Genomic DNA, 14,288 nt, shown 5'->3' on the forward strand with positions numbered 1-14,288 from the left:
AGAAGTTGTTGTATGGCTGGGGGGCCTGGCTGCCTTTTTGTTTCTGTCTTTTGTTTTTCCTTCCAGGTGGCTTGCATTTGGGACTGAGTGGCTGTGTTGCTGAGGTTATCAGGACCTCACCCTGATCACCTGCGGCTCGTCAGGGACTCACAGCTGAGGTGCATCTATATGGATTGGAACATGGGTGGCATTGCAAGACTGAGTATACAGTGTGTATTTGCCAGAGACTCGACCTTGTGACCAGACGGGTGAGATCGTCATCTCGGGAGCCATCTCATCATCATTGGATGCAGGAGAACGTCCAGGTTTGATGCACGGTCTGTGAAAGAGGAGGGGGTGAGGTCCTCACGCTCGTCGCACACTTCCTGAGGTACGTTAGATTTTGTGACTAACATTTATACAGTCAGTAAATGTGGTGTCCCTCACACCTTTATATATTGAGCTGTATGTTAGTCATGTATCGGCTTCCACTGCAGTGGAGTTTTGTGAACTGGATTGTCCATGCCTGCAGGTTGGAAGCTGATTAGTAATCAAGCCAGGAAGTGTTTGCTGTTTGTACACCTTTAAGTGTTCTCTCTGTGTGTAGAGTGTGGACTCACATAATGGTTCCTTCTTTCACAGACTCGGTTTGTTGCGGCCACCTGGGGGGTGTCGGCGGGGTCCTTGGGTCCGAACAGCTTCTGGCTCCGGACCGTTAGCGCTGCTGGGAGCGCACCACGCCAGACCGCACTTTCTTTGTGTTTTTTGTATCACGTTATGTATTAAATTCAGTTAGCCTTTGTACCGTGCTCTGCTTATTTCATACTGGGTCCTTCAAACGCTGGTCGGTTCTCCGAGCTGCGTCCGACACATAACAGAAGTCTTCTCATGAACGTTTCAAAAATTCAGGACTGCTTAAATATATCTAATAAACAATTTTTCAATTATTGCAATTACTGAGACTTGAGAGAGAAGCTGGTGACTTGAGAGATATCTTTTTTGACCACAATAGGATGAAAAAATGGGGCGGTGGCATGGCACTTTATGTATGTTCAAATTATCAAAGTGAAATTATACAACACATGTAATTTTCTTTGACAAATATTATGGAATATGTGGAAATTAAATGTGAAAAATCAAAAAACATAATTATAAGCTGTGTTTATAGAGCTCTATGGTCAAATATAGATATTTGTGGATAAATTGACTGAAATGTACAACACAGTTATAATAATAAGCTTTTATTGTCTGTGGGGACTTTAATATAGATTTCCTAAATCCTCATGGTCAGTTACAAATAACAGAATTCATAAACCCTGTGTTTTGTAGGGATTGTACCCAGTGGTCACGCATCCAACTAGGATAAACTATGAATACATTGACACTTATCGACAATATATTAACAAATGCTACTGTAGGGAACATAATAGGTGGACTACTCATTAGTGACATCAGTGATCATTTGCCAGTTTTCGTAGCTTTCAAATCATCAGTTGATAAAAATGAGCAAATGGAAACCACAAATCTCAAAAGGAAAATTACTGATGTTAGTATTCAGAACCTCAGAAGGGACTTAATACATCAAGATTGGTGTGATATTTATAGTGAAGATATGACAATCAGATGAATTATTTCCATTATTTCCAAGTTGTATGACAAAGATTGCTCGTTTATGCCAAGAACTGGAAAAATGCAAAAAACTGTTAAACCTTGGGTTACAAAGGGACTCCAGAATGCATGTAAAAATACAAGCAGTTTATAAAATCAGAACAAAAGAAGATTAAAGAAAATATAAGACATACAAAAAACAAACTAACGGACATTATGCAATCGTATAAGAAGCAGTATTACTGAAATTTATTGGAAAAAAAATAAAACCAACATTAAAGGCACTTGGAAGATTTTAAATGAAATCATTAAAAAGAAAAAAGTTGTTAAAGATTATCCATCTTATTTGCATATAGATTCTGACAAAATCATAAAAGAAAATAAAGTTATTGCTGATCATTTCAACAACTGTTTTGTTAATGTGGGTAAAAAATTATCAAATTCAATTGCATCCTCAAAATGTGGACAAGAGCAAAACAATTAATACAACTCTGGATTCAATGTATATTAAAGAAACAGATGAAAATGAAAGTATGAACTTAGTTCATAAGCTAAAGGGGAAAAAGTCAACTGACAGTGACAACCTTGATATGTTTTTGATAAAAAAATATTATCAATTGCATTGTTAAACCCTTGACTTATAATTGTAATTTGTCATTGATGACTGGGAAATTTCCTTTCAAAATTAAAATGGCTAAGGTGATACCACTATTCAAATCTTTTATTCAAGTCTTTTCAAACTACAGGCCAATCTCATTGTTACCACAGTTTTTAAAAAATTCTGGAAAAGATATTTGTGAAGAGGTTGAACGATTTCATAACTAAACATCACATACTCAGTGAACAGCAGTATGGTTTTAGAAAAAATAGTACCACTTCACTGGCTTTTAATTGATTTTGTTGAACAAGTTACAAATGCAACAGAGAAGAAGAAATACACTGTAGGAATTTTCTGTGAATTTGCAGAAAGCATTTGATACCATAGATCGTACTTTACTATTGGACAAATTACAGAAGTACGGTATTAGAGGACTGGCCCTTGATTAGATAGCTAGCTATGTATGCAACAGGTATCAGTGTGTCCATTTTGGGGGGACAAATTCTGAATTTTTGAGGATTACATGTTGAGTGCCCCAGGGTTCAGTCCTTGGGCCGTTACTGTTTCTGTTGTATATTAATGACACAGGATTGGTTTCCAAGTCAATCAATCAATCAATCAATTTATTATTATAGCGCCAAATCACAACAAACAGTTGCCCCAAGGCGCTTTATATTGTAAGGCAAAGCCATACAATAATTACGTAAAAACCCCAACGGTCAAAACTACCCCCTGTGAGCAAGCACTTGGCGACAGTGGGAAGGAAAAACTCCCTTTTAACAGGAAGAAACCTCCAGCAGAACCAGGCTCAGGGAGGGGCAGTCTTCTGCTGGGACTGGTTGGGGCTGAGGGAGAGAACCAGGAAAAGACATGCTGTGGAGGGGAGCAGAGATCAATAACTAATGATTAAATGCAGAGTGGTGCATACAGAGCAAAAAGAGAAAGAAACAGTGCATCTTGGGAACCCCCCAGCAGTCTAAGTCTATAGCAGCATAACTAAGGGATGGTTCAGGGTCACCTGATCCAGCCCTAACTATAAGCTTTAGCAAAAAGGAAAGTTAAGCCTAATTCTTAAAAGTAGAGAGGGTGTCTGTCTCCCTGATCTGAATTGGGAGCTGGTTCCACAGGAGAGGAGCCTGAAAGCTGAAGGCTCTGCCTCCCATTCTACTCTTACAAACCCTAGGAACTACAAGTAAGCCTGCAGTCTGAGAGCGAAGCGCTCTATTGGGGTAATATGGTACTATGAGGTCCCTAAGATAAGATGGGACCTGATTATTCAAAACCTTATAAGTAAGAAGAAGAATTTTAAATTCTATTCTAGAATTAACAGGAAGCCAATGAAGAGAGGCCAATATGGGTAAGATATGCTCTCTCCTTCTAGTCCCCGTTAGTACTCTAGCTGCAGCATTTTGAATTAACTGAAGGCTTTTCAGGGAACTTTTAGGACAACCTGATAATAATGAATCACAATAGTCCAGCCTAGAGGAAATAAATGCATGAATTAGTTTTTCAGCATCACTCTGAGACAAGACCTTTCTAATTTTAGAGATATTGCGTAAATGCAAAAAAGCAGTCCTACATATTTGTTTAATATGCGCTTGAATGACATATCCTGATCAAAAATGACTCCAAGATTTCTCACAGTATTACTAGAGGTCAGGGTAATGCCATCCAGAGTAAGGATCTGGTTAGACACCATGTTTCTAAGATTTGTGGGGCCAAGTACAATAACTTCAGTTTATCTGAGTTTAAAAGCAGGAAATTAGAGGTCATCCATGTCTTTATGTCTGTAAGACAATCCTGCAGTTTAGCTAATTGGTGTGTGTCCTCTGGCTTCATGGATAGATAAAGCTGGGTATCATCTGCGTAACAATGAAAATTTAAGCAATGCCGTCTAATAATACTGCCTAAGGGAAGCATGTATAAAGTGAATAAAATTGGTCCTAGCACAGAACCTTGTGGAACTCCATAATTAACCTTAGTCTGTGAAGAAGATTCCCCATTTACATGAACAAATTGTAATCTATTAGATAAATATGATTCAGACCACCGCAGTGCAGTGCCTTTAATACCTATGGCATGCTCTAATCTCTGTAATAAAATTTTGTGGTCAACAGTATCAAAAGCAGCACTGAGGTCTAACAGAACAAGCACAGAGATGAGTCCACTGTCTGAGGCCATAAGAAGATCATTTGTAACCTTCACTAATGCTGTTTCTGTACTATGATGAATTCTAAAACCTGACTGAAACTCTTCAAATAGACCATTCCTCTGCAGATGATCAGTTAGCTGTTTTACAACTACCCTTTCAAGAATTTTTGAGAGAAAAGGAAAGTTGGAGATTGGCCTATAATTAGCTAAGATAGCTGGGTCAAGTGATGTTTTTTTAAGTAATGGTTTAATTACTGCCACCTTAAAAGCCTGTGGTACATAGCCAACTAACAAAGATAGACTGATCATATTTAAGATCGAAGCATTAAATAATGGTAGGGCTTCCTTGAGCAGCCTGGTAGGAATGGGGTCTAATAAACATGTTGATGGTTTGGATGAAGTAACTAATGAAAATAACTCAGACAGAACAATCGGAGAGAAAGAGTCTAACCAAATACCGGCATCACTGAAAGCAGCCAAAGATAACGATACGTCTTTGGGATGGTTATGAGTAATTTTTTCTCTAATAGTTAAAATTTTGTTAGCAAAGAAAGTCATGAAGTCATTACTAGTTAAAGTTAATGGAATACTCAGCTCAATAGAGCTCTGACTCTTTGTCAGCCTGGCTACAGTGCTGAAAAGAAACCTGGGGTTGTTCTTATTTTCTTCAATTAGTGATGAGTAGAAAGATGTCCTAGCTTTACGGAGGGCTTTTTTATAGAGGAACAGACTCTTTTTCCAGGCTAAGTGAAGATCTTCTAAATTAGTGAGACGCCATTTCCTCTCCAACTTACGGGTTATCTGCTTTAAGCTACGAGTTTGTGAGTTATACCACGGAGTCAGGCACTTCTGATTTAAAGCTCTCTTTTTTAGAGGAGCTACAGCATCCAAAGTTGTCTTCAATGAGGATGTAAAACTATTGACGAGATACTCTATCTCACTTACAGAGTTTAGGTAGCTACTCTGCACTGTGTTGGTATATGGCATTAGAGAACATAAAGAAGGAATCATATCCTTAAACCTAGTTACAGCGCTTTCTGAAAGACTTCTAGTGTAATGAAACTTATTCCCCACTGCTGGGTAGTCCATCAGAGTAAATGTAAATGTTATTAAGAAATGATCAGACAGAAGGGAGTTTTCAGGGAATACTGTTAAGTCTTCTATTTCCATACCATAAGTCAGAACAAGATCTAAGATATGATTAAAGTGGTGGGTGGACTCATTTACTTTTTGAGCAAAGCCAATAGAGTCTAATAATAGATTAAATGCAGTGTTGAGGCTGTCATTCTCAGCATCTGTGTGGATGTTAAAATCGCCCACTATAATTATCTTATCTGAGCTAAGCACTAAGTCAGACAAAAGGTCTGAAAATTCACAGAGAAACTCACAGTAATGACCAGGTGGACGATAGATAACAACAAATAAAACTGGTTTTTGGGACTTCCAATTTGGATGGACAAGACTAAGAGTCAAGCTTTCAAATGAATTAAAGCTCTGTCTGGGTTTTTGATTAATTAATAAGCTGGAATGGAAGATTGCTGCTAATCCTCCGCCCCGGCCCGTGCTACGAGCATTCTGACAGTTAGTGTGACTCGGGGGTGTTGACTCATTTAAACTAACATATTCATCCTGCTGTAACCAGGTTTCTGTAAGGCAGAATAAATCAATATGTTGATCAATTATTATATCATTTACCAACAGGGACTTAGAAGAGAGAGACCTAATGTTTAATAGACCACATTTAACTGTTTTAGTCTGTGGTGCAGTTGAAGGTGCTATATTATTTTTTCTTTTTGAATTTTTATGCTTAAATAGATTTTTGCTGGTTATTGGTAGTCTGGGAGCAGGCACCGTCTCTACGGGGATGGGGTAATGAGGGGATGGCAGGGGGGAGAGAAGCTGCAGAGAGGTGTGTAAGACTACAACTCTGCTTCCTGGTCCCAACCCTGGATAGTCACGGTTTGGAGGATTTAAGAAAATTGGCCAGATTTCTAGAAATGAGAGCTGCTCCATCCAAAGTGGGATGGATGCCGTCTCTCCTAACAAGACCAGGTTTTCCCCAGAAGCTTTGCCAGTTATCTATGAAGCCCACCTCATTTTTTGGACACCACTCAGACAGCCAGCAATTCAAGGAGAACATGCGGCTAAACATGTCACTCCCGGTCCGATTGGGGAGGGGCCCAGAGAAAACTACAGAGTCCGACATTGTTTTTGCAAAGTTACACACCGATTCAGTGTTGATTTTAGTGACCTCCGATTGGCGTAACCGGGTGTCATTACTGCCGACGTGAATTACAATCTTACCAAATTTACGCTTAGCCTTAGCCAGCAGTTTCAAATTTCCTTCAATGTCGCCTGCTCTGGCCCCCGGAAGACAATTGACTATGGTTGCTGGTGTCGCTAACTTCACATTTCTCAAAAACAGAGTCGCCAATAACCAGAGTTTGATCCTCGGCGGGTGTGTCGCCGAGTGGGGAAAAACGGTTAGAAATGTGAACGGGTTGGCGGTGTACATGGGGCTTCTGTTTAGAACTACGCTTCCTCCTCACAGTCACTCAGTCGGCCTGCTTTCCCGGCTGCTCGGGATCTGCCAGAGGGAAACTAACGGCGGCTAAGCTACCTTGGTCCGCACCGACTACAGGGGCTGGCTAACTGTAGAATTTTCCACGGTGCGGAGCCGAGTCTCCAATTCGCCCAGCCTGGCCTCCAAAGCTACGAATAAGCTACACTTATTACAAGTACCATTACTGCTAAAGGAGGCCGAAGAATAACTAAACATTTCACACCCAGAGCAGAAAAGTGCGGGAGAGACAGGAGAAGCCGCCATGCTAAACCGGCTAAGAGCTAGTAGCTGCGCTAAGCTAGCGGTTTCCTAAAAACACACAAAGTGAATAATGTGTAAATAATTTATAGGTGATTCAGCAGAGGGAGTGCTTTAGTTAAGGCACGTGAAGATTACACTGTGAAGCAAATCGTTATCTAGTTAACTAGATCAATCTAACTGCGCAGATTAAACAGCTAACAGATACAGCAAAACACCGCTGTGCTCCGGAACAGGAAGTGATACAATACCGCAGTGAGAGCCAACCACAAGTCTGTGATGTATTTTGTTTGCTGATTATACAACTGTGTTTGGTAGTGGGGATCATTTGGGACAGCTCCTGGACATGATGGAGAAGGAACTACAAAAATTTAAATACTAGTTTAAGTCAAATAAGTTATCGCTTCATTTGGGTAAAACAAAATGTATTATATTCAGAAATAAGCCCAGGAACGTAAGTAGAAACATATTACTGAATGATGCTGAAATTGAAATAGTAACTGAAGCCAAGTTTCTTGGAGTTTTTATCGATGATAAATTAAGTTGGAAAACTCATAGAAATTATGCTAAATCCAAAATGTCAAAAGTTATCGCGATTCTGTATAAAGCACAACTCCCAGCATTCGTTGGTTACGCTGTATCATTCATTGCTTGTCCCGTACATGTCCTACTACATTGAGGTTTGGGGAAATGCATATAAAACAAACCCACGGTTTGCTTGTTTACACATTTTGAAATTTTGGGACTTGGTTGATTATATTACGATACAGACCATGTATAAAGTTAACAATAAACTCTTGCCTCAACATGCCCATGAACTCACTCGAGAGGAACATTAGTATTTGACAGCTTAAAGATTTGAACTACTGTAAAAAGTCACTGCATCTCCACGTAAAAGGTGCTAAAATCTGGAATAACTAACTGTCCTGATAGTATTAAATTATCTGGTACTTTGGCTGGCTTGAAAAGTCTTTATAAAAATGATATAATTTCTTATTATAGTACGATAAATTAGGTTAACTGACTTTGTTACTGTTCTGTTTTATTTGTGCGTTATACTGCTGTTTGTTCTGCTGTGTTCAGATATTTTCATTTACTGATTAATCTATATTGTCTTTGCTTGTCTTTTTTTCTTTTTTTGGTATTTGTTGTTATGAGTGTACATATATGTGTATATAGCAACTGGTGAAAGGGGGGCATTTATAAGCTTTTGCTTCAGCCTTCACTCTTTCGGCCGCACAGAACTGGGAAATTGTTTGAGTTTTTGTTTTCTTTTGTTTTGTATTCTGAGAGATTCTTTTGTTAATTGTGTGTGTGTGTGTGTGTGTGTGCTGATTAAAATTCATTCATTCATATATTTGTATTTTTTGGCTGTAGGTGTGTATGAGCCCCTTCTCTGGTTTGGGAACCACAGAATCTCGTCTCTGCTGTTTGCGGACGATGTGGTTCTGTTGGCTTCGTCAAATCAGGACCTTCAGCGTGCACTGGGGCGGTTTGCAGCTGAGTGTGAAGCGTCCGGGATGAAAATCAGCACCTCCAAATCCGAGGCCATGGTTCTCGACCGGAAAAAGGTGCTTTGCCCTCTTCAGGTCGGTGGAGTGTCCTTTCCTCAAGTGGAGGAGTTTAAGTATCTCGGGGTCTTGTTCACGAGTGAGGGACGGATGGAGCGTGAGATCGATAGACGGATTGGTGCAGCATCTGCAGTGATGCGGTCGCTGTATCGGACCGTCATGGTGAAGAGAGAGCTGAGTAGGGGGGCAAAGCTCTCGATTTACCGATCAATCTACGTTCCGATCCTCATCTATGGTCATGAGATTTGGCTCATGACCGAAAGAATGAGATCGCGAGTACAAGCGGCCGAGATGAGTTTCCTCCGCAGGGTGGCTGGGCGCTCCTTTAGAGATAGGGTGAGGAGCTCGGTCACTCGGGAGGAGCTCGGAGTCGAGCCACTGCTCCTCCATGTCAAAAGGAGTCAGTTGAGGTGGCTCGGGCATCTTTTCTGGATGCTCCCTGGACGCCTCGCTGGAAAGGTGTTCCGGGCACGTCCCATTGGGAGGAGGCCCCGGGGAAGACCCAGGACACGCTGGAGGGACTACATCTCTTGGCTGGCTTGGGAACGCCTTGGGGTTCCCCCGGAGGAGCTGGGGGAGGTGTGTGTGGATCGGGAGGTCTGGGCGGCTTTGCTTGAGCTGCTGCCCCCGCGACCCGACTCCGGATAAAGCGGAAGAAAATGGATGGATGGATGGAAGGTGTGTATGAGAGTGTGTTGGTCTATATGTGTGTGCCAGCCCTGCAATAGATTGGCGCCGTGTCCATGGTGTACTCCATCTCTCGCCCAGTGACCACTGTGATGGGCTCCAGCCCCCCTGACCTCAGCAAGTTAAAAAAAATAAATGAATCAGTGGAATGCCTATACTGGTCAACCAATACGATGTGACCACTCTGAAATTAAAACTCTAAGTCTTTAAGATGATATTTGTCATTTGTTCGAAACTCCAATATGCACCAGCAATCTAGAAGATTGTCCAAGGATTTGTGGACGTGAATGCATGGGGAAGAAGAAATAAACATAACTGGCAGTTACGTATTCTACTCAGTATCATGGGTATTCAACTATTCATTATTTCCCATGAATTGGACAGGCCCTCAGTGGCCAAAAAACATCAGTTGATTTTGTTTCATCCCAGATAATATAATAAAGCACCAGATGTTTTCGCATTTCTCTCAGTGGATTTGTCACAGTTGGCTCCGAGACACCCATAACATATTTTAACACACAGTCATGTTTTCCGTGCATTAGTCCTCATACTGTCTACTTTCTTTTGGCTTACTGACAAATATGTTTGTATGGATTCAATGCTTACTATGGCTTCATGTACTTGCTCAGGCAGTAAACACAGGGGAATAGAGATGATGATGTGGGAAAACATTCCCAGGCTGGATTTGAACATGGGACATTGCAACCCCATGCACCCAAGATCAACTTAATCTTCTAAGGACTGAAAACAAGCAATACATGTGTTAGTGCACATACAAGATCAACACTGACTGTAGTCTGTAACTATGAAATTCATCATTACAATGTCTGTAAATGAACATTTTAATGTAAATGATGAAGTGGCTAATGATACAGACAGGTAGACTGACACACACACACTCCTGGAATCGACCAGTTGTGTGCTTGGGTTGTTGCCATCTAGGATACAAGGCGGGTTCATGGTGTTGTGGAAACAGCAAAGTGCAGCAGCAGTGCATGCTCGCAGACTTGACTTGACTTGATGAGTTTCCATAATATCCAGTCTATAGCCACCTATCAATGTAGATTATAACTGTGCAGCCTGGAAATAAAGACTTTGCTGATTTAGATTCCTGCATTACACTGTGTGATGATAGATTGAGCGAAGCGCTGTTATTACAGCACTGACAGAAAAGCTAATTGTGACTTTCTTTTTCCAGATGTTGTTTCTCGGGACGTGAACATGAAAGGCAAATTCATCCAGCATTTCACAGGTAAGACACATCATCTGAATCAAATCAAATCAAATCAATTTTATTTATATAGCGCCAAATCACAACAAACAATTGCCCCAAGGCGCTTTATATTGTAAGGCAAGGCCATACAATAATTACGTAAAAACCCCAACGGTCAAAACGACCCCCTGTGAGCAAGCACTTGGCGACAGTGGGAAGGAAAAACTCCCTTTTAACAGGAAGAAACCTCCAGCAGAACCAGGCTCAGGGAGGGGCAGTCTTCTGCTGGGACTGGTTGGGGCTGAGGGAGAGAACCAGGAAAAAGACATGCTGTGGAGGGGAGCAGAGATCAATCACTAATGATTAAATGCAGAGTGGTGCATACAGAGCAAAAAGAGAAAGAAACTGAGATATGCTCTCTCCTTCTAGTCCCTGTCAGTACTCTAGCTGCAGCATTTTGAATTAACTGAAGGCTTTTCAGGGAACTTTTAGGACAACCTGATAATAATGAATTACAATAGTCCAGCCTAGAGGAAATAAATGCATGAATTAGTTTTTCAGCATCACTCTGAGACAAGACCTTTCTAATTTTAGAGATATTGCGCAAATGCAAAAAAGCAGTCCTACATATTTGTTTAATATGCGCATTGAATGACATATTCTGATCAAAAATGACTCCAAGATTTCTCACAGTATTACTAGAGGTCAGGGTAATGCCATCCAGAGTAAGGATCTGGTTAGACACCATGTTTCTAAGATTTGTGGGGCCAAGTACAATAACTTCAGTTTTATCTGAGTTTAAAAGCAGGAAATTAGAGGTCATCCATGTCTTTATGTCTGTAAGACAATCCTGCGTCCACTGTCTGAGGCCATAAGAAGATCATTTGTAACCTTCACTAATGCTGTTTCTGTACTATGATGAATTCTAAAACCTGACTGAAACTCTTCAAATAGACCATTCCTCTGCAGATGATCAGTTAGCTGTTTTACAACTACCCTTTCAAGAATTTTTGAGAGAAAAGGAAGGTTGGAGATTGGCCTATAATTAGCTAAGATAGCTGGGTCAAGTGATGGCTTTTTAAGTAATGGTTTAATTACTGCCACCTTAAAAGCCTGTGGTACATAGCCAACTAATAAAGATAGATTGATCATATTTAAGATCGAAGCATTAATTAATGGTAGGGCTTCCTTGAGCAGCCTGGTAGGAATGGGGTCTAATAGACATGTTGATGGTTTGGAGGAAGTAACTAATGAAAATAACTCAGACAGAACAATCGGAGAGAAAGAGTCTAACCAAATACCGGCATCACTGAAAGCAGCCAAAGACAACGATATGTCTTTGGGATGGTTATGAGTCATTTTTTCTCTAATAGTTAAAATTTTATTAGCAAAGAAAGTCATGAAGTCATTACTAGTTAAAGTTAAAGGAATACTCGGCTCAATAGAGCTCTCACTCTTTGTCAGCCTGGCTACAGTGCTGAAAAGAAACCTGGGGTTGTTCTTATTTTCTTCAATTAGTGATGAGTAGTAAGATTTCCTAGCTTTACAGAGGGCTTTTTTAAACTGAACTGTAAAATTTCACCTCTGTCTAGACCTTTTTTGCATTACTGCAGATGGAGTGATTATATAATAAAGAGAATTTCACTGCATCTTTTCTACTTTTGCTGTGAATACGTTTTCCTGCATGTGGTTTTACTCCCTTTAGGAAAAACAAAAATCATGGCAGTCACGTAAAGCCAGACAAAAATGCTCTGGTGTCACTTTGGGTGTGTGTGTGTTGTGGGGTTGGGGGGTCTGCCTTAGTCCCTGTGCAGAGAAATAGCTCATGGTATGCTGCCGACAGAATTAAGTTGAAGGCAGTTGGAGGTTAAGCTGATTATTTGTCTCATGACCTGTTTGTAGACTTCGTTATTAGTGTGAAAATCAGAAATCTTAAATTGCTTATTTTTTAAAGCTTTCTTTTACAGTTCAACATGGTTAGGATTTCATGTTAAACAGCCTCAATAAGTCTCAAACTTCTATGACCTATGCATGTAAAAAGTGCACTACTATAAATAAAAATTGGGCCTGAAATGACTGATTGAGACAACTTCGGTGATGGGAGTACTGCCAGCAGTAGAACTCTGTCTTTGAACTGACTCTGAGGAAAGTTTGTGTAACTGCAGGGAAAGAACTGCTGGGTGTAGTGAAATGTGACAGCTCAGAAAGACCGGAAGCTCGGATCCTATCAGGACCATGTAAGACCAAAAGGCCCATCATAAGCTTGGGCATTCTCTGCGGTGGAATCTCTCTAGCTTACCTAGATTTGTTTCTCAGCTATGTCCCATTTCATCTTAGTGGCAGGTTACCCTGTGTTTTCCTGCACCCTTGTAACACATCACGGCCTCTAAGGGTGGCATAGGGTTGCTGAAGTTGGTATGTGAGTGGGGATAGTACTACTCTGGGTCCTACTACACTACAAGGTGTATTTGAAGGTTTTATAACCTTGTCTTTGGAGGGACTCTGAGAAACGTTACAGTGACTGCAGGGAAAAAAAGTCCCTGTTATCCATGTACAGTTATGTTCAAAATAATATAGTGTATTTAAAAAAGTGAGTAAAGCTTAAAATCCGTATAATAGCTTTTGTTTCTATACACACAAATGCATGGCGGAACACTGCACATTCTATTCCAAAACAAAACATGTAGACAAAAATGATCAAATTTGTTATTACTTATACAGAGTGAAGAAAAAGAAATAAAATAGCAGTGTCTGCATTTTTCTTCATGTGACCCTGATTACACCTGTACAGGTGGCCCTTACTTAGGGCACCATCACACTAGAGAACGAATGGCATAAGAATCACATGATTTGGAAAAACAAACAAAATTCAAGTTGCATTCATATGGGACAGACATTCGTACAGCCATGTACGAATGCCGTATGAATACCCAACATGTGTTACAAAGCCGGTGTCGCCGACCGAATGGTCCCCCTAAAAATCAGTCCCCCCCTCTTCAAAATACTTGAAGAGGTCAATTTGCCTTATCCTGAAGAGGAAATGCCCTTGAAATGGTTGTTTCAAAAAGACAATGACCCCAAACATACCAGCAAGTAAGCAGCATCTTGGTTCCAAACCAACAAGATTAATGTTATGGACCTTAATCCAACAGAAAACCTGTGGGGTGACATCAAAAATGCTGTTTCTGAGGCAAAACCAACACTCTAAGAAATGAAACACAGGGGTTAAATGTAATTAATACTATTATTTTCAATATACTTGCAATTGTTAATTTTAGGGATTAAAGTAATAATGTTTCATTTGATTTAATTAATTTCAATTACAATATTGTTTTGTACTTAATTGACAGTGGTATATGGAAAACATTACCTTAACTTTATCAATTAAATTCAACGTTTTACGAGGGTAGGCTGAAAAGTTCTAAGGCTCCCAATGAAGGAGTAATGCATTAATTGCATTATAGTGAGCCTTAGACCTTTTCAGCCTACCCTCGTATTTCTTCGAATAAAGAAATGCAGAGGAATTGTGGAATGTAGTCCAGTCGTCCTGGGCTGTAATACCTGTTCACACACAGTAAATTTTGCAGAGTAAAATATACTCTACCGGGATAACATTTGGTCCCAGTCCAAATAGAGTTAAATATACAGTGAGGAAAATAA

The 14,288-nt window shown here is 40.3% G+C and overlaps 1 protein-coding gene across 1 annotated transcript in view; it reads left to right on the top strand.

Annotated features, from left to right (window-relative positions):
* The window catches only part of alkal1 (ALK and LTK ligand 1), a 61,582-nt gene that overhangs the window by 25,541 nt on the left and 21,753 nt on the right, over positions 1–14,288 (top strand). Inside the window, exon 3 of the mRNA XM_034179875.1 lies at positions 10,614–10,667. Coding sequence (XP_034035766.1) covers positions 10,614–10,667 — 54 coding nt within the window. The remainder of the gene's footprint in view (positions 1–10,613; positions 10,668–14,288) is intronic.

This window comes from Thalassophryne amazonica, chromosome 10 (genome assembly GCF_902500255.1).
Source record: "Thalassophryne amazonica chromosome 10, fThaAma1.1, whole genome shotgun sequence".
NCBI lineage: Eukaryota > Metazoa > Chordata > Actinopteri > Batrachoidiformes > Batrachoididae > Thalassophryne > Thalassophryne amazonica.